The 25,365-nt window shown below is 46.2% G+C and overlaps 1 protein-coding gene across 1 annotated transcript; it reads right to left on the bottom strand.

Annotated features, from left to right (window-relative positions):
* Positions 1-4,249: 4,249 nt before the first annotated feature.
* On the bottom strand, positions 4,250-25,152 carry FBXO21 (F-box protein 21; the record flags this gene model as incomplete). The annotated part of the gene is made up of 13 exons (XM_082007810.1): positions 24,775-25,152; positions 21,889-22,024; positions 19,445-19,539; positions 17,218-17,339; positions 15,277-15,423; positions 14,282-14,415; positions 13,897-14,033; positions 12,901-13,077; positions 11,985-12,117; positions 9,182-9,372; positions 8,014-8,171; positions 4,863-5,037; positions 4,250-4,325 (listed from the first exon to the last, which is right to left on the bottom strand). The coding sequence occupies exons 1-13, from the start codon at positions 25,011-25,013 to the stop codon at positions 4,250-4,252; spliced, it is 1,920 nt and encodes a 639-aa protein (XP_081863936.1). The 5' UTR covers positions 25,014-25,152.
* Between the last annotated feature and the right edge of the window lie 213 nt (positions 25,153-25,365).

A 25,365-nucleotide genomic window follows, 5' to 3' on the forward strand; every position in this document is an offset into this window, starting at 1 on the left:
GCCGGGCCGGGCCGCCGCTGCACCGGGCTCCGCCGCCGCCGCCGCTTATAAGGGCGGGCGCGGCGGGGAGGGAGGCGGTAGCGGCGCGGCTCCCCCGGGTCCCTGAGCTCCCCGCCGCCGCGTCGTCGTTAGGTGCCGGAGTTAACAGCCCCACCAGTTGGCTGGCGTGGATGGGGTCCCCTCAGCAGCCTCGGTGTGGGGGCAGTTCTCCCGGGCACGGGTGGCACTTGAAGCCAAGGCACTAAGCCTGGGCTCAGGGCAGAGAGAGAGCCCCATGCCCAGTGCCCCCCACTCCCTGCCCAGCCTGGGTGCAGGCACTGGGACCAGGGGGCTTCCTGGGGGTTCCCCACAGCGGTTAGAACCCCCGCTTCCCCCATCTCCAGGCAGGGCAGCGGGAGGCTGGGAAAAGAAAAAGGAGGGATCGAGGGGGTGGGAGCAACACGGGATTCCCCCAAAAAGAGAGAAGCCCAGCGCTCCGGAGGGACAGAGGCCAGTGGGGAGGGAGAGGCAGCAGCAGGTTTCGGAGGGCCCGCTGCAGAGGGGGCTGCTTCTGTCACCCTCTCTCTCTCGCTGCCAGCTGGGGCTCGGGCCGACAGCCACCCACCAGCACAGGGGAAGAGCAAACCGCTTTCAAGAGACGAGGCAGCGGATTTGAGAGAGATAGGCAGCTCCGAAAGCACAGCAGTAAGGTAGCAAGTCAGGGTGGTTTATCTTTTTAAAGCCAAATCTAAACAGGAAAGGAACCAAATCAGTGCCAGGGTCCAGCTGCCCCAGATGCAATAAAACACCTGTTTTTAAAAAACAAAAAAAAAGGGGGGGAGAAGGAAAGGAGAGATGTCCCCAACCTCAGCTGTCAAGAGTCAGGGGGGCCCTGGAGCTCAGGGGTCCTCACTTTCAGGCCTGGGGCAGCCAATTTTTCATCTAATGTGTCTTCTTGCCCAGCCCAGGCAGCTCCAGCCAAAAGGAGGAGCATAGCAGAGAGGTAACACATGCACCACTCTGTCCCTGCCCCATCTGGGGCAAGAGCCACCAGCCAGGCAGGTCGGGCCCATGGAGTTGTGCCAGCCCTTGGAGATGCTCAAAACTAGTCAGGACAACAACCCTGAGCAACCTGGTGTGAATGTGAAGGTGGCCTGGAAGGGACCTCCTCCAGCCCGAAGCAGTCCTTCCCTCCAGAGCGGAAAGGCAGAGCCCCAGAGGACACAGCTCTCTGGTGGCAGAGCTGGCTGGCGCATAGGATCTCAGAGCCTCCGTTTTTCCTGTAAAGGTTGGTGACAGGGTTTGTCACAGAGGTCACACACCATGCCCTAGGCTCTGGGGGCTGTCAGGGCATGCTGGAGCCTGTCCCCGCCAGGCCCGTGTGTGGAGGAGGGTCGTGAGCTGCTCTCCAGCCTCTCTCACAAGCAGCAGCACATCAAGACACGGTCCTGTGAGGAGGACAAACCTCTCCGAAAAGGCTGCCCACAGCACTCACCCCCTGCTAGGGGAAGCCCGGGACTACCTTTATAACCTACCCAAGCCCCAAGACACAGCGGTGGGATGGCAGGTGAGTGAAGGCAGATAAGAGGACAGCATTTCCACCTTCTCCAGAAAGCAAAACATCCCTTTTCCCACGTTAGCTCCGCACAGACACGACGGGACAAATCGCAACGTACGTGCATATGTATCGTCTTTAACTTATGTACATTCACACAGACCCAGACATTACTCACGGACACACGGAGCATTTGGGATCCACGGCCCTCTTCTTGGGGAAATGGTGACTGCAAAGATGCCTCTGCTGCCAGGAGGGCAGGGGGACGATGACAGAAGAGTCACCTGATTCACAGGCAAACACCTACCGAGACCTCCAGCAGCCCGGAAAGGTGTTCCCGGCTGTGCCGGGCCTCACACGCTCAGCCTGCGGGAGCTGATGTGCATTTCAAGAGGTTGCTCAAGCAGGGATAGAGAGGTATCCTCGTGCTTTTTTCCGTTTTCCCTGGCGACCCTGGATGCTTGGGGCAAGGTCTCCAACAGCTGCGAATGCTTACGTGGGAATTCCTCCTCGCTAAGACCAAAGACTCAAACCATAGCATGCAACCCCACAGGCAGCAGCAGGAAGACGGAATGATGCCACGGGCGTGCCTAACCAAACAGGAACAAAAAGGGAGAGCCTTTACACACCGTTTCCTTTGGTTTTCTCTTAAGTTCCAAAAATTGGACTTGGACCCTGATGTTGTGCGGTGCCTACTGACATACCTCCAGCCTCTTCCGAATTTGGCACGTCCAAGGCCATGTCGGTGCTCCTGGACAACGCAAACACGCGTAAAACGACGCGCTGACACGGTCTGCACAGCAAAGCAGATACGTCGACCTCTCCGAGGACACAGTTTCTCTACAAAGCATTTGCCAAAGGGCTGAGAGGTTTGAGTTACAGGGCGGGCTGGGTTGCCTCGTGTACCTAAGTCACTTGCAGTACGTCTGTCCCCTGTTGCACAGTAACACTTCCCTTTTGCACCCCATGCTAAAACGGAAACAGTGAAGAGTCTGTGGGTGGTGGAAACGTGAACGAATGGCATGAGGAGCCGCTCCCACGATTCCTCCTTGTCCAGACTCTTTTCAGAGTATAAACACAGGGTGGCCCCAGAAGGATGGGTATAATGGGATCTGCCGAACTACTCCGGGACGCCTGTCTTAAAGTACACAGCGTGTTTTCAGGTGGGTTAGATACGCGTTGTCCAGCACCAGTTTGCAGAGTAACTCAGGCAGCTTTCTGCTGAATCCTGTGGCTTTTTTATGGCACGATTCTACCCGGCATTCAGGAAGCACCTCTTGCCAAGGACTCCTACGAGCTCAGTACGTGGAAAATCTCTTGATGCACTTGAGAGGGGCAAGGTGTCCACAGACCACCCGTTTGGCAGAGGGGAGCACAAAGTCCCAGGGAACTCACCCATATCTATGCTGTCGCAGAGCTAGTCTCATCAATCAAAGCTAAGGCTGGGAACGGGGAGCCCAAGCCCTGCTCCTGCATGCCTGTTCTCGGCTACCAGCATCGACCTCGTGACTCAACAGTCTCATTCCCAACTTTCCATCCCTGCTAGGAATCTCTTGCGATCTGCTTTCAACCCTCAAAAAGGGTTGGGGTCTACTCCAGCTCTTAAAAACAAGAGATGGATTTTAAGATTTTGCCTAATGATTCGCTACCCTGCTTTCATTCTGCTTCTGTAGAAATTCTTCAGTCCCTTCCTCCTTCCCTCCCTCCAAGTTCATTTCAGTACACACTTCTTTAAAGACATAGTTCTACTTGGAGTACGGCACCTTCACCATTCCTCAGCACTAACCATGCATGGCTGTTCTTCCTAAAGCACCGAGATTCCTGCAGACCACCACCACTCCGCTGGCAAAAGTGCTGGGCTTTCAGTATTTATTTCTCACATTTAATCAGCGCTCGGTATTTCAACAGGATGGCATGCAGTTCAAGCATTCTTTTAAGAGGAGGGCTGTGTGATTTCACATGGCAATACCTGCAGTGCTATAATAGACTACTAAGAGCATCCACCTAACTCTACAGGGCGCAGTACCTAGTTCTCATCTCTGACATAACTACTGTATTGCAACTGGACAGTGACAGCAGACACTAGCTGCAGCTAGTCTATAGATGTTGCACACAAACACTGTGTCACTCTGCACCCCGTAACACCTGAACCCAGAGGCAAACCTCTTCTGCAATGGTTCTGACTGGGGCTTTTAAGTCATGTTCAAATGTATGTGCCTTGAGCTGCTAAGCTCTTCCCTTCTGGGCAGCGGAGTATGTGCTCCCCCAAAATCTGTTCTCGTTTGGCAAAAAGGGAGAAGGCCTCAAGCTGCAGAATTAACAATCTCTCCTCCATACACAGTTTGGCTGACTCCAGGGTTGGCCTGTTTCCAGTCACGATCCCATTGTATTGCATAAATACCTAGAGATTGGAGACAGCAGTGAGTGGAAGCTCCCCATACATCAAAGTCATTCTGGCACTGACCTCAAGGCTTCCATGACACAGCGCCACGAGGTTCAAAATCATCCTGGGAGCACTCATGGCTGTGCTGCAGATCCTGCCTTGAACATACATGATGAACACACCGAAAAACAAGGTAAGAGCATGGACTGGGTATGTTTAGCAGGCATGAAAAAGGGCTAGACGCTCATCTTCTGCATTAGGAGAGTTTGTATCATCAGCAAGGTGGCCAACGGGACCTCAGTGTTACCACTGCGCTTGCCAGCCCCAGAAGCCTAGCTGCTGCTGTTGTTTTTGTTGCTGGGGCTCTTTCCCAGACCCGTAAGGATATTTAGGCTCAGAACGGTAGCTCTGTGAACAATCAGACTACAGAGGTGAAGCAAAATCTGACCAAAAATTCAGACCGGAGAAGACAGTGAAACATAAGAGACTTTAAAAACTATCACCTACATAAGATATACATTTTAAAAAAAACAAACACAACCAAGAAACCCACAACACTGCAAGGACAAGCAACTTCCTTCTCTGGAAGAGGAGGTTCTTCCATATTCCACACCAGGGATCTCACCGAGTCGACCTTCTAGGCAAGACAATCACAGAACAAATAGTATGCGCAAATCCTTCCCAAGGACAACGCGCTTCCTAGCACGACTGCCCCTGCAAGATCCTTACGCTTGGCCTCAACTACCAACATGTCCCTGTGCCTTTGGGCCAGAATGGGCAGGCAGGCAACGGAAAGATGCTATAGCACCAGTTGCAAAGTTCAATGCAGTTTTCAATACGTTAAGCCAAAGGATTGTCACCAAACTTGCCTTCCACGCAAGTTCTGCAAAGAGGGTAAAGCTACACTCCAGCTGCTTCTGTCCTCAAGATGCTTTCTGCACTCACTCCTTGCCTGAACTGTAGATCTTCTGAACTGTGGCACGTGTGAGCTCCAAATCCTCCGGGTACCGAATTTCTAGCTCGGTATTTGCTAAGTAGTGAATGCCGGTAAACTCTGAAAAATAGCGGCCAATGTCAGGGTGAGGAATCTCCCGAGGCTCTGAGTTATATTCCAGGTTCTCTGTTTGGAAAGGAAAGAATCAGTTATCACCACAGGAAATGGCTTGCTGCAAGGCAATAAATCCTGCACCTCTCTCAGGTCTTGTTTCTGTCTTTAGAAACACCACCTCCTGATGCTTTAAAGAAAGAAAAACACTAATCCAGGAAAATATGCACAGACTACGCCAGTACGATTGCTCATCGAGCCTCATCTCCTAAGTGATACTGACCCCGTTTACTTAGTGCATGAAAACTATTTTATGCCTGAGACCACATTGTCTGATATGAGGTTAGAGTGGCAGAATGCTGACCTGCTCTCACTCTTGGCCACACATCTTGGTTGTGAGCACAGGGAGAAGCTGCTGCACTGAACTCTGATCCCTCAAGTCCCATGGGAGACCAGTTTCTAGGAGAGACCCTTCTCAGAATGCTCCAAGGTGAGGGCAACTGCACAAGGTTGTCCTGGTAGAGGAGCCGAGTGCTGTCTTGCTCTAAGTCACCAGGCAGTGTTTCAACCATGTCAAGTCACCAGCCTGGTTTTCAAGCATGTCTCACACAGCAAAATTAACTTTTCTAAATCCAAACTTCCCCAAGTTAAGAGAAAGTCCCAAGAAGAGCACCTTGATTCTTTCCCAGAGCACCCCATTTCCTCCTTTGTACTAAAAAGATAACCTGATTAAGCACAACAGTTAAACAACACAGAAGCACTGGCATTAAAACACAAAGGTGACCCAAGCTGAGGGTCCCTTTGCTCCCGCAGCATTTGTATAAAGCAGTACGACTGGGAGGCAGCCCTGCAGTAAATCACAGGCGCAGGTGCCCTGCAGCAGTCCCCAAATGATGTCATTTTTTCCAGCACAGTGCCAGATATACAGGTAGAAAGAGAAGCTGCCTAAGTCCCAAAGTCTGACTTATCTGCAGGGCAGGAACAAGATGGGATGCAGAGAACATCATTCAGGAATAATTCACCTGTCTCTGAAACTATTCAGTTCATTATAGAGAGCACATACAAGTCATATTAATCCATACAGGCTCTTTGAAGCTACTGTATGTCAGTGTGTGCAGCCAAAAATACAAGAGCTTTCTACACTTCAAGTGCGCTGCTGCAGTCCTGCGGGCTTGCAAAGTACCTTTTTCGTATACTGCACCACTGCAGAAAGCAATTTACACTCCAATATGCTCTGCAGAAGCATGGCTGAGCAGTGAGCTGTGTACAAAGGGAAAAAATACAGTGATGAAACAGAAGCTGGCAGGGGGGAAGAGACTGAGACAAGCAAGTTTGGCACTAGGTGGGAAACCTGAGAAACATGCTGACTAGAAGTTTTTGAACCACAAGATATCTGGCCTGTACTGCCACAAAGCAAACAAAAGACAAGAGCAGACACGTAGATACCAAACTCACTGTATGAAACAGGTGTTTTGGAATTAGCTACAGCTCAGCCCACAAATTTACAGGAAAGACTCAAACTGATTACCTACAATAAGCTTGGTGTTATTTCTGAGCTGGTTAGATAAAACTCTGCATGCAGATTTAAGATTCTTTCAGTAAAAAACTATCATCCCCTCCCCAAAGTCAGGTCGGTGGGTTATGAAATACTCCCTTCCCAAATGATCTGAGGATGTATTTTAGAGAGGATACTCAATAGTCAGGCAGCCAGGACAAACCCTTCAATTTCCCCTAGCAATACCAAAACACCCGGATGTCACAAAGAAACGGTGTCAACCTATAGGTTGGCTAAAATACGCTGTGCTCTGGAACCAGCCAGCATTATACTTGTTTATAAACACTTAGACAAAAGATGTAAGAGATGACTCAGCCCCAGAAGCACTGTGGACAATTATCTGATTAGTTTTCAGTGAGATGCATATTTTAATATCAACCCATGGCACAGAAGAATTTGTGGTTTTTCAGACTCTCTGAGAGGCCAAGTATTGCCTAATATGAGCCATAGGACTGAGCTGCAGTATTCCCAGTCCCCACTTCATCTTTTTGGACTAATGAATATAAAAACTCTCAGGACAGTGAGAAACATCTGCACTTTAAACCTACAAAGGTAGGAGCGTCCTCTGCTGTAAAACCACTTCTTGCTCACACACATGGGACCAGAACATGCTAGGGAGCACACCCTAGTGAAAGAGCTCTTGCTATGTGCATTTTGCTCAGCATTTCCTCTCCAGCAGCTTCCACACCTTGTCTTAGCAAAATACACTCAGGCTGTGCCACTGCCCTGCCAGCTGGACGGGGCACCTCCTTATCACAGGGAGAACAACAAACATGATGCAAAGAAACACTCTGTTTACTATGTGCAGTTACAGACATACAGGTAGAGGGTTTTTCCCTTCTGAACCTCAGTTCAACATTTCTTGTATGCTAACCTCATATTCTGACCATCAGACAAGACTTTCCTTTCTTATGGTACGTTGCATAAAGAATGGGTGATAGAGATTTCAGAAATGCAAAGAGGTTTAGAAGAGACGTTCACTTTTGTCCCATTCTTATCAGAGGTGGCACTAAAAGCCATGCTACCCACACGCTCTGGGATTTTGGCATACGCAGTTTCTTGATGAAAGCTGTTCGGAACCATGCCCCAACAAGCAAAATTTGTGTGCTCTCTCACTAGATCCTATTTTGAGGTCCTGCCCAAAGCACAGCTATCATTTCAAAGAAAGAGAGCTGAAGTCTGAGGTTCTGTCAGCAACAGAAGCTGTCACCTCTTTTAAAAGCAACCATCATGGTTTACACCATAAAACCAATCACGTCCAAAACACATTTCTAAGGCAAAAGGAGTTTACACCAGAGTAGTCCTTAACATTCATTCCTAGCAGTACTAATTTCAGAGAGAGCAAACAACGCAGGCCATGAATTCAAGATCATTTTCCTTCCTACCTCAACCTTAACTAAGAGTCTGTGTCATTCTTGAAAGAGTTAATCACTTAAGCATCCCTTTCTCCTAATGTACTTCTAAACAGACAGTAAACACAGGAGACTCCTGCTCACCTTGAGCAGCATATCTGCAAGAGCCATCTTCCACTAGCACATTGTAGAAAGGCTGGTGGGGGCCATGTGGAAGGCTGTGGACGTTCATATTCCGGATCCATTCATGTCCCATCATGCAGGCAGGATCCCAGCCATAAATCACACAGTTATAGCCATATCTAATTAAAAAAATCACATAGCAAAGACTGTGAAAACTCCAGAGCCAGCTCTTTTTCCTCAAGACTAATATAGCACAAACAGGATAGGACCCTCCTGTGAGTTGGCACACGGAGGAGAGGACAAGGGGCGGGGGGAGGAAATCAATTCAGAAAGATTGCGTGTGCACATGTCTGTATTTTGAGGTAAGGGGAAATGACTATCCAGTGACTGGATAAATAGACAGGAACAAACAGCTGAGGGCAAGAGAAAACCAAATGTGAGCAAGAAATGAAAATGGGAAAGAGACTGGAAGTCAGCAACCGGGAGAACAGGAAACAGGGAGAGAATCAACCACCCTACTGTGTTGTGCAATTATTTCTGTGCCCATCACACAGACATGGTAATATCAATACTGAACTCACAGAAACAAAGCCATCGCCGTTTTCAGATTATTTATGTAATTAATCACAGGGTATTATAACTGTCACTACTGATGGCCTTAAAATATGCTCTAGTTGTCTTGTTGAGTCGGAGGAGTGGCCGAAGCAACACAGTGCTGGCATGTCATTCTGGCAGAGTAGTACAGACAGGAACACAAAGCCCCGGTGCAATGCAGGAAGAAAGGGGTAATAATAGCACAGGGAAAGATTCATAAGCAGTCTTAGGAATCTTACAATCTTTTTTGAAGTCAATTCTGTTCCACGGTCCTTCATTAACTGATTACTGATGTTGCTTTGAGAGCTCTGGGGCTCTGGAAATTTTAGCTGTGTGATATACGATGACTCAAACAAGTCACCTCACAAACTTTTCTCTGCAAGCGAACAGCAGTGAATACACTCGCTCTCTCACAGGACAGAGCTGCTCCCATTTTTCTACAAGGTACATGGCACAGATGCACGTGACTGGCATTTTCCATTCCAGGTACCTCCTTGGCAGATAAAACCACGTCTCATTACTGTCAGAACAAACACTTCTGCACTCATTGTTAGAGTACAGCCTGCTAATGTAGGGAAGGTTTTGAAGAGCTCACCGCTTGTGTTTCATAATCAGCCCGATGGAAAAGCAGACCTCTTTGTGCTTCTCATCTGAACGGTGCTTCACTTCAGGTCCCACCTCCTCCTTCCGGCGCTCAATATGCTCTAGGGTATGTTGAACTAAGTACCCAACGGCTCCGTGCTGGGATGGGTCCAAAGCCTGAATGTGCTGCAAAATGTCCAGAACCTTGAGCAACCAAAACAAAAAGACAAATTCAGAACATGTCTCTACAGCAGTCCAACACTTACAAATATATACAGATGTACGTCTCAAGTTAGCTGGGTCTAAGTACCCAGGCCTGGAGGATGGCCACACAAGTTTTCCACACAGGAGAACCTTTGCTTTATCTACACACTCCCAAGGAGTTCTTCACACTTGCTTAGCCTGCAGAAATTGCAAACAGACCTCTCCTTTTCTAGGTGTAAAGCTCCCTACTTCCAAGGAAGGGCACTGTTGAGCAGAGTAACCCCTTAAAACTAAATCATACAGGCTAATCACGTCACATTTTGCAACCACAGGGCGTTAACGAGACTGCTTCAAGGTTTCTGAGACATTAAGAGAATACTGTTGCTGGTTTCCCAAAATGCTGCTGTGAAGCAATTCCAGATGACTTCTGCTGTACTTGAGAACAAACATTTTAGTTTAAAAGAGTTCCTCAGCATGTCTGTGGGAGCCTGGCAGAGAAAAAACACGGCAGCGCAGAAGGAAATGCAAATAATGGCTGTGATGCTACACCATGAAATAGTGAAGAAGAGATAGAGAACCTGCTTGTCTCAGGATGACTGAAGAACACTAATTTGAGAAGTGCTCTGAAAGCAGCAAACTCTGTAGATCCAGAATACGAGCCTTCCAACAGCCTCTGGCACACTATCAGAGCATCTGCTGCCATGTTTGTTAGAGGCACGCAATGCAAGTTTTAGTCTTTTTTTTTTTTTTTTCTTTTTCTTCCTTGCTCTTAATAAAAACTGTTTTCTAAACAGATTGGCAAAAGACAGATACATCCGTCCCAACGTCAAATACCTCAAGTGCTGCCACTGTTCCAAAATCTGATGCACTTTAGCACCTGGCAAAAGGCCTGTCACCTTGATCACATGCTGGAAGTTTTGGTCACTCTTAAGTTCAGAGCAGCAGCAGAAGAGGAATAGAAATCTCAGGCTATTGATCACGAACATCAGCCAAGAGGTGAAGAAAATAATTTCAGAAAAAGAACAGGTGAGGAATTACGTAAGAGAAGAAACAAAGCTCAGGCTTCTTGACCACCTTAATTCTCTGGCTGGCATCTTAAGAGGATGTGAAAATCCTGAAAAATCCTATGGTAAGGGGAAGGCCTGGCACAGTGGCCATAGCTGCCAGAGATACTTGGCAATTTCATTTACTGTTATTTGCAAACATTTAGGACAACATTCTGTGTAGCTCTGCTTGACTTAAGATTTTTGTACCACTTTCCATAAATCTGGCAGACCTCTTATGAAATCTGGTATCTTCTGTTCTGTCAGACATAGAGCATTCTCTCTGGCTTGCTACAATCCTACCCCATAGCCTGGAACGACTGGATACATATGAGGACGCAACACTGAAAAGTCCAAATTTGCACATTTTCATTGCATTTGGCAACGCGGTGCACAGAAACTACATGTAAAATTCAGCCATGGGATTGTATTATTTGTTATGAAGGGCAGCAAAATGCGCATAGGTAAAGCCTTTGTGCTTTACAAACACATTGCTGAGTGCCAGAAAGGGAAGATCTTTCAGTGCTTCACTTAGCTGTCCCCTATTTAGATACGGTTGCCATTTCAGCTCAGCGAGTCCCTCCTGTACACAATTTCTTAGTTTGTGCTGGTTTTTCTGTGGCGACCCTAAAACTTGCTGCCATAAGAAAGGAAAGGCAAGCTTAGCCCAGTTTGTTCTTCAAAAGAAAAGCAGCTTCCCCAGCAGTCCTATGCTTCAGTTAATTTGGTGGGAAGAGCTGTTTTCTGCTCAGCAGGCCAGCCAATACTTCTGCCCCCTCACCCAAACCACACGTTTGGGAATGGCACAGGCATTGCCCAAGTGTGTGAGCTTCATTAAAGTAGTACATGAAAATTTGACTAGGGAACACGTCTTTGCTGTAGTGACACACTATAGAAATAATATTTTTGAGTTACATGCTTCTTCCCTGTGCCTTCCCTGTGAAAGACACGGATGATCTAGACAAGCTGTAAGTCTTGGCACCTTCTTTCCCACATTCACAAGATAGCAGGACTCAAGTTGCTATGCTAAAGGCAGTATTAAAAAAGAATCCCAAGGACAGAAATATTTAAGTGGCTTTTTCACAAGAGCAACTGATTGTGTGGCTAAGGTTTCAGAGAACAGCTTTGGTCGTATTTGTAAGAGATAACTTCCTACAAGTTTTCTGATAAGGTAATTGCTCCTTTTACATGAGTCCAGCAAGAGCTGTACCACCACTAGCCATAATCTAGGCATAAAGCAAAAAGAATGTTCTTATAACTTACAGCTGAAAGTCCACAGTATTGGTTGCAAGATAAACTGTCAGACTTGGGCAGTAAATCATAAATTATGACTCAGACTCAAGGCTGCTCACAAGTCTTCCCTAGAGCAAGCAAGAAAGAATCATCCTCTTTTCCCTGCTTCATATAGTAAAAATTGATTCTCTGAAATGTGATAACTCGTTCAATCGCATTTATTACAGAAACAACTTGTGGCAGACTGTAATGCAAGCTGACGTAGTCCAAAAATCAATAGACTAGTGTTAATAGTGCTTAGCCTATGAGAAAACATACGACCGAGTGGCGAGGTACCTTTTCTGGCCAGATTCCCAGGTGGAAGTATAACCTAGCCTGGAGCATTAGATGCTGCACATTGTCCGGATACATGGCCAGGTATAGATCCAACGAGTCTCTCAAGAGCTGGTAAGACTGATCAGTGCTTTCTCTGCCAGCAAAAAAGAAACTCAGTTGTAAGGCTAGCTCTTCAACTCCTATCCCCAGTACTCCGAAGTACAGGGATAGTCACCAAAAATGATGCTACAGGTACAGGCATGCTCATTCAACAAGAGTGACTCCAGGACTGGCTGTCATTCATCACATCCAACAGCCTGCTCAGAAGGAAAAATGCTACACAACTGACGTTTTGAGTCTACCCTCCCACTTCACTGGTATTCTACTTAGTCAAATAATAGCAAATTCACTCTCCAAGCCATATCCCTTTGAAATCTGCTTCTGTTCCTCTAGCTTAATTACACTTAAAGCAATCCTTTCACTTTGTGATTTCTGTCTATGGCTACTTGGGAAAGTGATTATCAGAGGCATTCGAAAAAAACCACCAGATTTTCTACAAACCAGCAATATCTTTGAAACTGCTCATCTGAGCACGTGGGTTGCGCTTACTAGATGATAACGAAGGTTTCTGCTCTTAAGGGAACGGTGGACGGTCCCTATCAGCTTTTCACAAAGGAAAAAAATGATCTGTCCGTTTTCTTGAGGGGAACTTGTTTTAGTAAATATTCTTGTTTCCATGCAATACTGCTGCAGGTGATTAAAAGCAACTAGACAATGCAACGTGACATACAGAATTATTAAGATCCCCTGGGGCGACTGGCACCTTTTTAAAGCACCCACTCAAACACCGTGAAGAAGCAGTATCAGATATGCAGACAGTGTATTCTGGGCCCTTTTTCCCCCACAGACCTTACAGGCCAGATGATTCTCAACTCACCGTTTGCCAAGGTTTAAGAGATTTCCCACCATACGCTGCAAGACCTCTTTTGCAGTCACCACTCCATAGAATTCCTCTGTCACGTGGTGGCCAATAAGGTACTCGCACTCCTTCACCGTCAGCTGCTTCCCCTTCCCAAAGGCGTCAATGTAGGTGTAGTCAAAAATATCTGTGCTTCTAGCAAAACAACAAGGGAACTACATTGTGATGATGGGTCTCATGGTAGAGCAGGATTACTTATTTCTCTTCTTCCCTCAGCACTTTCAAGCTTGTTTGTAAAACAAGTGTCATTCATAGCTCAGCTCCCTCCTAAAAAGAGATTACCTTCTCTCTCCTCCTAGCTGCTTCTTCAGATAAACATATATGGGAAAAGACAGAGAAACTAGGGGGACACTTTCACTCCACCATGCCAGTTCTTTCCTTTGGGTATTTTCCGGTTTGCGGCATCTATTGCTAGATTATGTTATGACACTGCACTGGAAAGTGTAAGAGCACCACACATATGGCATCTGAAGGTTAGTGCCAAAAGGGGTATATATAGACAAAACCACTGCTGTGAATTGGACTGCTGATGTCATTCACAAAATACAGATTGCTGTAAATTGATCATGATCTGGTCAAAGATGTATCCTGCACTGATTCGGAGAATTAAATGAGTGCACAGAACAGCAGCAATGGTCTCTAGCAACTGTTCTGTATGAAAGGTTATGCGAAATCAACACCTTTTTTCTTCTTTTCAGTTTTTCATAATTTTCTTAAATAAGAGAAACATTACCTCATGGTGGTTTTTATTCCACACTCAGGAAATCTGTTACCATTCATCAACAGCAGAGCTGAGTTCTGGGAAAACTTCTTTAGAGATCTGATCTTTTCCTCCACATAGGTTGTAATTGCAGATGTAAAATAACTAAACATTCTGGTATAGGTCTGGAGCTGTAAATGCTTTCTGGCTTTTATTGCTGCGGACACAACTTCAAAATTCAGCACATCACTTACCCTTCTTTTCCTTGACACCATCGCAGCAGAAAATGGCTAGGGAAGTTGACTGGTTCAAGCTTGACTCCTAGCTGCCTGGCAATTGTTAAATAAAGCACAGACAAACTGATGGGAATTCCCGTCCTGCGGATCAAAACCTGGAAAATAAAAATGTGATAAAAGTACATGGGATATCAAGAAAAACACAAAGTCCCAAGGTTTGATTTCACAAATGAAAATAAACCAACTTGACAGAATATGCAATAGAAGACGACATCATATTGACTTTACAGCAAGTTGTTCTTCAGAAAGAATTATTTGCCTGACTAAATTTGGACAAATAAACACCACAAATAGAATGTCTCAAGCCTTGCAGCCTCCTAGTTTTTGCCTAACATATACGTACCTGGTGAATGTATGAATTCAGGGAGTTATAGTAATCCAGCTCATTTCCTTTGTATTTTAACTGCTCATATAGGACACAATTCATAGCATCAAGTACCTGCCGCTGAAGCTCCACTTCTGGAACCAGGACCTCTCCTAAAAACACAGGCAATGAAACAAAGACTGAGGAAACAAATGCACTTAACCTTTATGCAATGAACGTTACACGGAAATTCTTGATGGGGGTTAAGAAGACAGGAGAGCGATCTCAATTCAGAGAGTGAAGAGACTGGCCGGAGCTGACCGTGGCAGTGCCCTAGTGCTCTGCGCACAACATGGCCTGGCTCAGTGGATTCCTGCACCTCAGCTGTGCAACAGTGATCCCTCGCTTCCTTCTGCAGCTGGAGGACTGGATCCTAACCAACCTGGGCCAGCATAGCACCGCAACTGGACATGTCACACCGTCCAGGCATGGGAAGTGTGCTTGAGACTGCTTGAGAGTCCCAGCTTGGCTCCTCCAGATATACAGATACAGGCAGACCGCTCATTCTCTCTTTGAAAGACAGCAAACCTCAGATAGTGCTTACAAAAAACATGGAGCAAGATGCTGCCTGGCCTTTGGAGGTGTTAAAGCACATACCTTTTCTGTTGCTGCTGACTTGCTGAGACTTGCAGAGGAAAAGAGGTCGATCCCCTGTCCTGCTACAGATATCAGGACTACTTAAGACTTTAGGGACAAATGGGGAAAAAAAAAGAAAAAAGAAGAATTCCCCTCTTAATTCTTTTTGCTTAGAGAGTATCAGATGCACTGACAACCCTGGGCTATAGGGTCCCCGTGGCTGAATAAACAGCCTGTTTCCTGAATGATGGTTTAAGCAAATGTCAGAATATGCTTGCCAGGGGATAAAGAACAACAGCTCTTTAAGCTGCAATAGTTCAACAGCTGTTTCACCTGGTCTGCCTGTATCTGGATTTGCAGAAATTCTCTGCTGTAAAGCATATGTTTCTGTACAGTACCTGCCTTAGAAGCCAAGCTGGGGTGCCTTGGATTTTTTGTCCGCAGGACTTTGCGCACTTTGTCTGTGATATCATCCACCTGTGCCTGGACACTTTTTAAGCAGATGTCTGACAGTGGGTTACAGTATTGATCGATTAAAACAGCACCTGGAAAAAACAAACTATATAAGAAACAGGACTTCAGTTTTTTCTTTGCTTAGTTGTACCTATTCTAAATTCCAGGCATGCAGCAAGCAATTGCAGTGGAACACGAGAGCTTTCCTTTTAAAATTTACAGCAATATATTGCATTTATCACACAAAACGTGTAGTATAAGCTGGCATGGTAAATGCCAATTAAATTCAGTATTCCCCTCTCCACCATCTTGAAAGGGAAAGCAATAGATTCATACACTGAGCAGGCATGCTGCTAGACCAGGCTTAACCAGCCAACTCTCCAGTCACACTGCATCTCTTGGCATCCTCCCAACTCAGTGTTTTTTATTCAGAGCCTGAAACAATCTCAACTTCACTTCTGTTTCAGTTCTGATTTCTTCCTGCCATACCCTCCATAGCTATCATTCTTGCTCATCGTTCCCTCTTCTGCTACATTCATCTTTCTCTGCCACACCTGCTCTCCATCATCATGTCAGAAACGCACTATAACAGAACAGATTTTCATTTCCCTTCTGCCCAAGTCTCTTCTTTCAAGCTTCTGCAGGACAAAAATAGCCCTTTCTCAGAATCTTATCCTTGTCACCTTGTCACCACTGCTCTTTCTAAAATCTCCGTACCATTCAACCTTTGGAATCAACTGAACTCACCTGCAAGAATTTTGCATGGATCATACCTCCTACATTGCTTCGTTAGGACCTCCATGACAGCCTGCATTCAAGGATTTTAGCAGGACCCCAAGCCATGTCTTCTTCCTGCCTCTAGTGTTCCCCATGGTGACCAGAGAAGTTTCACAAAAGACTAACTGTTGGTGCTGTAATAATACCTCCACGGCAGAGAAATGCATGTATTTTTGGCCCACATGAGTAAGTCACATAATTAACTGTCTTGGTTGTTTCCAGTAAAAGCCACTTTTGGCTTTCCTTTCTTGCCCTAACACAGTCCCAAGTCTATAGCCACTAACAAGAACCAGCTTGGGTGTTCGAGACTCTTTCCTATGACATTTCTGAGGTATAAATAACGAATAAGAGACTCCTACAGACACTGGCAGGCTTCAGCCCATTCAGAATACCATCTTCTCCATAGGAAGCTTGAAGCAGAGAATAATCTACCAGACTGAGAGCATGAATTGCAGAAAAGCCTTTTCTTTCTTCATCTCAGGTGCATGTGCCTTCCCACCATGTGACTGGACTTCCATCCATTCCCCAGCTCTCCACTGCACAGCTTCAAAGGTCCAGCAGCCAGACCTTTTCTTGAGAGAAACCCACAGCACACGGGCTATGAGCTGCAACAATTGCCCCTGCCTGCAGCTTGCTACTTGCCTTTATCTGAGAAGCACTTGGGAAAGGAGACAGCAGGGAGCTGAATCGAAATCAGATCAGTTGGTATGTTAGGCCGTATTCAGCCCACGGGCTACAGTTAAAATCCTTCTGCAATGCCAGCTAATTAGGACGTTGAGCTACTGCGAATATCCTCAATACATTGTTCAAGATTCAAATGCAATTGTTTTAACATTTTCTCCACTGCTTTTCAGCTCGCCTGTCCGTGGGCAATTATTCAAGCATACAGCACTGACAGAGGCTAATGTAATCCTGACATTCTGATGCAACACGATGCAACTACTGCAAGATTTTAAGGGTTTCAGGTACATCAACAATCCAGACGTAATTCTGAGTTGCTGTCAAAGGGCTAGTTGAAATATAAGCAAGGAAGGCTCTTTCCAAGTAAAACAGCAATGATGGAAAGCTGTGATTAGGTGCTCTACATGGGATTTCTGCCAAAGACTTACCCTCTAAAAATGACTGCTGATCAGTTGGACGCTGAAGATACTCTTTCAGATTTTTTAATATATTCTGTTGGCGTAGGAAGTATAGAATTTTCTTTGCATAGTACTTCCAGGTGAGACCTTTCCTGCATATTTAAATATAAAAAGTAGTATTGCCCTAAACAAGCACTTTAAAGGTGAACATTTGATTTAACTTTTCCAGTCAGTACAGGTTTACAGTTTAAACTATTGCTTTTCTAAACAAGTCTGGGAACACCACTATAACTGAAGAGTCAACCAAAAAGGTAAATGTTAAGAGGAAATTCATCATTAAAAACCCACAATATAAGACACTTGCAAAACATTGCTCCTGTCACCTTCAATTTTCATCCTACCACCAATTTATAATTTTGAGAAGATACAGCATCATGGGAAACAACATAGGTCCTAATTAAAGTAGCTCAGGAATATCCAATTAAAATCCTGTATTTTATTCAAAAACATTACCCTCTGTCTGACTGGATTCCTCCAGAATCAATCTTAAAGTACCCTCTCACCATTAAAAAGACATTGATGAGGGACATGAATGTAGCCCCAATAGTATTCAGAAGAGGAAAAAAAATCCCCAGAGGAAAAACACCTGTGTTGCTCTGAAAAGGAAGGAACAGATCAACAGCTGGTCCGTGGATCACACAATCCAAAACCTTACAGCTTTTGTAGTGAAGCCCCTTCACTTCCTAAATTAACAAGTGAAGGCAGGGTGCCCAGGAAGAAGAAATAGAGAGCTGGTTACTACCCAGGTAAGGTTTGAAGAGGTCACCCGAAATACGACAGGCCAACTCAGCGGCTTTCAAATCACATGCATCTCAGCAAGCCCTGGCCTTTAGCAATGGGTTACCCAGTGCCTTACTGAGCACTTTTACACAAAATAGTTAGGAATGGCACAAAGCCCTGGCCCCAAAAAACACCCAAAGGGAGAATTCTACTGATCCCAAGGCTCTGCCCTTGCCATGTGTTTAAAACAAGTCCAGTTTCCTTCTTCAGAAGAAAAACTCCTTCCCTGCTTACATCACCTCTCCTCCAGACTGCAGGTCAAATCAACCTTCTCCGTCCTACTGGACAGGAGAATAATCAAACCTCATAACACTTTATCCTCTTCCAATTAAACTGGGATGCTCAATAGGGACAACTGCTTTATTGGGATATCTTCCAGGGAAATGATTTAGCCTAATGCTCCTGAATGGCAATGACTAGAACTTAATCAGGGTGTAATTAGCATCAATTCTGCTTTATGGGTATTTGGCCAGTGCAAAGACTCAAAAGCTTTTTAACCAGTTGTCAAATGAGAGATGTTTAGTCCCAGTTCAAACAGAGAAGGTAATAAAATGGATGTGAAAAAGCAAAAATGAGATGATTGCCATTCCAGTTATGTTTTTTCAAGCTCTACTAACAGTCCCTTTAATCAAGGCTATTAGACCCCATTAAGAGCAATCTATTGGTGCTTCGTATAACAGCAAAATCAGCACGATTTATACGCTACCAGCAGAAAGACCTTCAATTAAAGCAGTGACTTATTCATCTTGCCCAGTGTTAGCCATGGTAATGAGAATACCTAGGCAGATGCAAACCGTAAGTTTTATTTACCTGCTTGGCATTTCACCTGTCTGAATAATTTACAGAACTGCAAATTTTGCAGTGGCTGACTTAAACTCAGTTGCTTATTTGGGGACCAAAATTGTACCAACCTACTACAGCTAAGAAAAGCAACAAGAACAGGGCTGTAGTTTCATGATACAGGGATTCATGGTGGCAATCCTCATCGAGTATTCCCACTTCCCTCCAGTGCAGTGGCCTTATCCTGCTCATCCAGTTCAGCACAGTGATCCAGGTTTAAATAAAAAAGGAACATGAGAATGGAACTCCTTAAGCCAAAACTACTATGGAGAAGTGGGTACATGGAACATGTCCCAGCAGGTGTCATCAACTGACAAGGAAACAAGTAACAAACAGCAATACAAAGCCAGAGGACCTCCTTCTTGTAGACTAATCTAGACGGTTTCTTCTGGGAATATTAAATGTTCTGAAATTAAACACAGAGCGATACTTCCCAGCCTTGGTAAGCCTGGGGATGTTGTTTTATGAGAAAAACAAAAGGACAGAAGCTGAGGTCAGGCATTCACCACAGTACCATTCTCCTTTAACTGGTGAAAGGGGAAAAATCCTTTCCATTTCTAGCCCCTCTCTTTCTTACCTTCCTTCCATGTTAAGGATACACATCAGCTCATCCTCAAAAAAATGACTCGGGCACCCGAGAGTCTCAATGTCACTGAATCCATCACAAGGGACCTGTCAAACCATGAAGACAATGAATTATGCAGAGCACCACAGATTCTTCCCAAAAAAACCCATAATTTCATTAAAAGTCTCAAAACTAATTTTCTTCTATTTTTTACAATTTATGTAAGATCTTAAAAATGTCCAGCTCACCAAGTACTCCTAAGTCTCTACTCCAAAGATTTATTACAAGGATCCACTTAGAGCCCCAGTAGCACCCTACAGCTATTTGAGCTAACTACTAGAGCATTTTGGGCTCCTACAGTGGGTGTATGGATCAGCACAAGCATACCAGATCTTACGCAAGCTGCGCCCAAGCTGCAAGTAATTTTAAGGTGGAATCAACTTTTGTCTGTGGTTGACTGAACCTCTACATATGCTCCCCAGTGTAGAAGATTGGTCCTGGGGGAAGGAATGAAGGAGCAGGAGCCTTCATTTTTTGAAACAGTCACTTATGTATCTACTTTCAGAACAGCTATTTTCTTCCAGAACTCAGAACTCTTTTTTTAAACTTTGGTTGAACTGTAAGAAATCTATTTGCTTTCAAGCTTGTCAGTATAGGACATGGGATAATACAGTAAGGAAAAAGCAATTCCCATCATACTGTATCTCAGCGGGCACTCTGCAGGTTCTAGCAGAACTGGGTTGAAAGTCTCTTCTCCTCAATTCTAAGCAGAGAATCATGCTGCAGTTTCTAGCCCCACAGGAGACGAACCTCATTATTAGGCCTTTGGGTATTGCTGAACGGTCTCTCATTAGTCTTTGCATACGTGATTAAAACAGCAGGAATCCAGGAGCCTCTGCCCTCAGTTAATGCCCCGGCACACATTTCTCCATGGTTGTATTAGGTTTGCATGGCAGGGTTTTGGCAGCGGGGGCTGCAGAGGGGGGCTTCTGTGAGAAGCTGCTAGAAGCTTCCCCTGTGTCCGACAGAGCCAGTGCCAGCCGGCTCCAAGACAGACCCACCACTGGCCAAGGCCAAGCCCATCAGCGATGGTGCTAGCGCCTCTGGGATAACATGACCCCACACTGGAGCAGGGGAGGAGTGTGAGGAGTCCTCTCCCTGAGGAGGAAGGAGCGGCAGAAAGAACTGACTGCAAGCCCTGTGCCCTGTCCCCCTGCGCCGCTGGCGGGCAGGAGGGAGAGAACTAGGGAGTAAAGTTGAGCCTGGGAAGAAGGGAGGGGTGGGGGGGAAGGTGTTTTAGGATTTGGTTTTATTTCTCATTATCCTAGTCTGATTGGATTGGTAATAATTTTTTTTCCCCAAGTCAAGTCTGGTTTTGCCTGTGACTGTGATGGGTGAATGATCTCTCCCTGTGCATATCTCGACCCACGAGCCTTTCGTTGTGTTTTCTCTCCCCTGTCCAGCCGAGGAGGGGAATGACAGAGCGGCTTTGGTGGGCACCTGGCCTCCAGCCAGGGTCGGCCCACCACAATGGTCAAGTGTCTATCTGCTGCAACTACAGAGGAACAGTTCAAAAAGAACAGCTAAGAGATATGCCTCTCCAAACACCCTACTGGCCCCACAGGGCTGAAACCAACCCTTGCTTAAAATCAGGTAAGAGGATTTCAACACAGGTCTCCTATATCTTAGGGGAATTCTCTACTGGACCACAACATAGTCCCAAAGGAGCCACAGAGGGGTGGCCGTTTAGTGGCTCTTGTGTGAACTTCTTAATTCAGCCAAAGTTATGGGCAGCATTTATGCCTATTTCACAGAATTTCAGGTTGACCCAAATTGTACAGCTAGCCAAAACCCACAGCCAGCAAACAGACAACGACATAGCTGTTGTTCCATGTGCAAGTAAGTCCCTCTGAGAAACTACATTTTCACCTTTTTCACACTGAACACAAAAGCATCTTGGTGTCATGGTTGGGTAAAGCACTTAAATAATATGTTGTAATAATATGTAATAAATAATGTTCCGATTCAGTGAACCTATCGCACCTTAGTCCTGTTTTCAAATGACTTCTGACAACTCACAGAACATATCTTTGCACAAGGTCTGCAGTGAGATAAACTCATAGGCTGTGGTACGTGTCAGCAAGCTATCGGTCCTTCAGAAGTTCCCAGAGCCAGGTCTGAACACGCAGCAATGAGCAAAGCGCTTTTAAAGCTGCAGCAGCAACAGCTGAACGTGATATGCAGAGCGCACTTTGGACTCTATGCAGTTTGCGCCTTCGGACTTTGACCTCTCTCTCCCCTTTTGGTTGGTGATCTAGCATTTTCACACAAAGTGAGGAAATAAAAATGTTCTGCCTGCATAGTTGAAAAGATCTGAAGAGAGAGGAATGACAAACTAATAATAAGTACTAAACAAGCAGCTAGGCTGTTGCACATACATAGAGAAGATGACTTACATGTTCTGAAAAGAACCTTTTGGAGAATGAAGCTACAATTCTCTGAGCTTCTAGGCCAGCGTTGTGCCGTGCTTTGTATTCTTCAAGCCAGCTAACACCGTCTGTGTGGCTATAGTATTTCAGCAGCGATGGCCACCTACACAACAAGACATAAGTGAACAGGTTCATTAGTATTTCAACACCACTGAGAACCTCCATAACTGTAAAATGTTGCTTAACGTAATGACGTGACTGAGCTGAAGAGCTGAGACATTGCCAAGACACAGTACAACTTTAAATATAATTGTATAAATTAATCCAATAACTGATTTCATCTGCATATTAATGGTTATTTAAAAGTAAGCTCTCCTGAAGCCTGCTAAGAGGAAACCTTCAAAAGGTTCCTACTCTAGGATATTTAGCTATTGAAATACCTGAACACTTTTAAGGTTTCCTCCAGAGCTTTGCAAGATAAACACGTCACAACAGTAGAAGAGATGCAGAGTTTTATAATTAAAAAAAGTTTGCCATTCTGAAGACTATCACATGCAAGCTAACTTGTCATCTAAGAGAATGAGAATTCATTGTCCTGTGCTCCTCCTACTACCTTGTAGGCCTAATTAAGAGGATGCACAAAACAGAGCTCCCTCTATTGCCTTTGCTGGTGGCAACATCTACTGGAGGAAAACAGAGAATTCTGTAGTCAAATTGTGGCAGCTAAATGCTTTGGCAGTTCATTTTTAATACAAGAAATAATTATTTAAAAGAAAAAAAAAACCACAAAATACACCTTTCTTGTAAAAGAAAGTTGTACCTGCTTTACTGAGTCTAGAAGTCCAAAAGCTAAAACATGTTCCATAGCATGCGAAGAAGCATTTCAAGGTTTGACTGAAAACCTAACTTCCGGTAACGTTTTGGGGGCTATTAGCAGCAATAAAGTTTCTTTTGTAATGACGTGGGCACATGCTGCCACAACGCAGCCCTGTGCAATAAAATACATGTTGGCGCAGCAATACCCAGGACTGTTCTGAAGATACAAAGTGGATGGAAATATTTTGGCCAGCATGGGAAAGCAAGCCAAGAGAAAGGGCTCTTGTAATTTAAAGGGGGGGTTATTTCCCATTTTGAAATTCTGTTAATTATTCCAGGTTTTCACAAAACATTTTCCTTCAACTACATGGATTGCCTTATGTTCTTTTCAGGTTATATTATGTATATTTTATTTATATACATTATTTTATATATCTATATATTTTTACCTTATAAATAGAGAGAACACCAAATGTTTAAGCCACTACTTCTGTATAAAAATTACTACCAACTGACCAAAAGGCACGGTTGTGTCTGTCCACACATGGAAGGTATTTTACTACCAGTTAATAATAAAACTACACTGCAATTGAAGTTACAAAACAAAGTCGAAGACTAACCAAATAACTTCACATTACATAATAACCTCTCTCCTGATTGATCCCTAGCCATTAATCTACCGCTGAAAGGCAGTCACACCGTAACAACAATTACAATAATTTATTTTAGGATGAGAAAGAATAATTCATTGGGTTGAAATTACATTGAAAATTTTAGGAAGATAAAGTGCAATTACTCACGATGGAATCCAGCCAGGACAAGGTCAATGTGCAAACTCCTGCCAAAAGTTTATTATCAAAGACAGAGGAGGACAGCAGCATGTGCTAATCACCTACCACATGCAATTTCAGCTGTTGGATCTCAACCATTTTTAAACTTTCAGGTTTTTGCTTCAGAAATTAGAGCCAATGAATTGGTGAAAGGATCTGGCCAGCCATAGCTCAGTGAACTGGGGAAGCTGTAATTGTTCAGTAGCCTTTTCCACTGGTGGAAAGAAAATAATCCTCTCATTTGAGCTATGCTACATTTTAGAAGCCAGCTGGCAATTGGAGAAAGCAATATTGCTACTTTTCCTGTGCCAAAGCACAGACAAAACCAGGTAGCAGGTCAGCTGCCCTATTCTAGATAGGTTGGCGGCCTCAGTGAAGGAGCGTTGTTTCTAGAACTGCTGAAACCACCGTGGTGTAAGCAGTATCAACAATAACACTCATGCTTTATTCCCAGCTAAAGCATTAACAGTTTCTCTGGCTACAATACAGCTATGTCCTTGTCAGGTATCCCATGACTGCCTTTGGGGGAAACTAAACTCACAGTCAGCAAAAGTCAATCCAAAGGATTTTGGTTGCTGTGAAAATAGCTCTCCCAAAAGCACTACAAATAAACACCTGTCTTTGATGTAAGACCAGACAAGTCTTGGCAGTTGTTTTGGAAGCTGCTAGCTAATGCTGCCTACCTTAGCGGGACCAGGGAGGCCAACTGACAACCCCAGTACGCATGTGGCCCTTTGTCCACACCATTGCCAGACCCCAAGCTGGATCTGGAGGCTGCAGGTAACCCAAGTGCCCGGCTGTGGAAGGGGCTGCAAAGACTGATCTCCGAGTGGCAGGCTCTGCCTGGTTCATCCCACAGGATTTAGGATGGGAAGAAGCCTTGCAGCAGTCCCTGTGATCCCTGCTCGGGAAGGACATCCACATCCCGGTCGGCACACAGCGGAAAGCCGCAGGGCTCGTCCCACCCGTGGGGGGTTCTGCATGCACCGTGGTGCAGCTGGCAAGGGAAGAGAGGCAAAGATGGGGTGTGTGGGGTGCACTTCCACCACCCCAGGAACAGCCAGGCCCTCCCAGCCAAGACGACCGCGGGCACGGTCCCCTGTGCCAGCTGAACCCTCCGGGTAGGGCCCGGCCTGCGCGGGCAGGGCCGGGCTGCCCCGGGGTGCGCCGAGGAGACGCGCGGGGACCCCTCGCCAAGCCGCATCCAGCCAGCGCAGCCCCCCGGAGGGCCGTGCCGGGCCGTGCCGGGCCGGGCGGCGGTGCCCACCTGAGGCGAAAGCGCTCCCGCCACACCTTGCCGCGGGGCTGGCACGCCTCACGCAGCCGGCGGCAGGTACACGACACCCGCCCGATGTCGGCGGCTCCCAGCACGTCGCAGCAGAGGATCAGCTCCAGTAGCTCGCCCGGCAGGTCCGTCAGGCCCATTCCGTCGGCGTCGGCCTCCGCCGCGCCCCGCGGGCCCCCCGGCCCCGCCGCCGCCGGGTCGGGGCTCTCCGCCGCCGCCATCTTGGATGTTTACCTGGGCGACCCCCCCGCCCCGCGGGAGGGGCTAGGGAGCGTCTCCCGCTTCCGGCGCAGAACGAAGGCGCAGAACGGTCCGGGGAGTATCTGCCAAGTGCCGCCGCCCGGCAAAGCGCAGAGCGGAGCGGCGCCTTCCCTGTGAAGTCGCTAGGGAGCGTCTGCCAAGTGTCACGGCGCAGAGCGAGCGCACCGCCTCTCCAGGTCAAGGGCTGCGGTGGGGCCTAGGGAGCGTCTGCAAAGTTCCTATCCCGCGAGGGGAGGTGTCAGCCCCCAGGGTCGGTGGGGACGCGGGCCTGGGGACCCCCAGTCCCTCCAAATACCGGCTGCTCCGCCGCCC

The sequence above is a fragment of the Phaethon aethereus genome (genome assembly GCF_964289735.1).
Source record: "Phaethon aethereus genome assembly, chromosome: 17".
In the NCBI taxonomy this organism is placed as follows: domain Eukaryota; kingdom Metazoa; phylum Chordata; class Aves; order Phaethontiformes; family Phaethontidae; genus Phaethon; species Phaethon aethereus.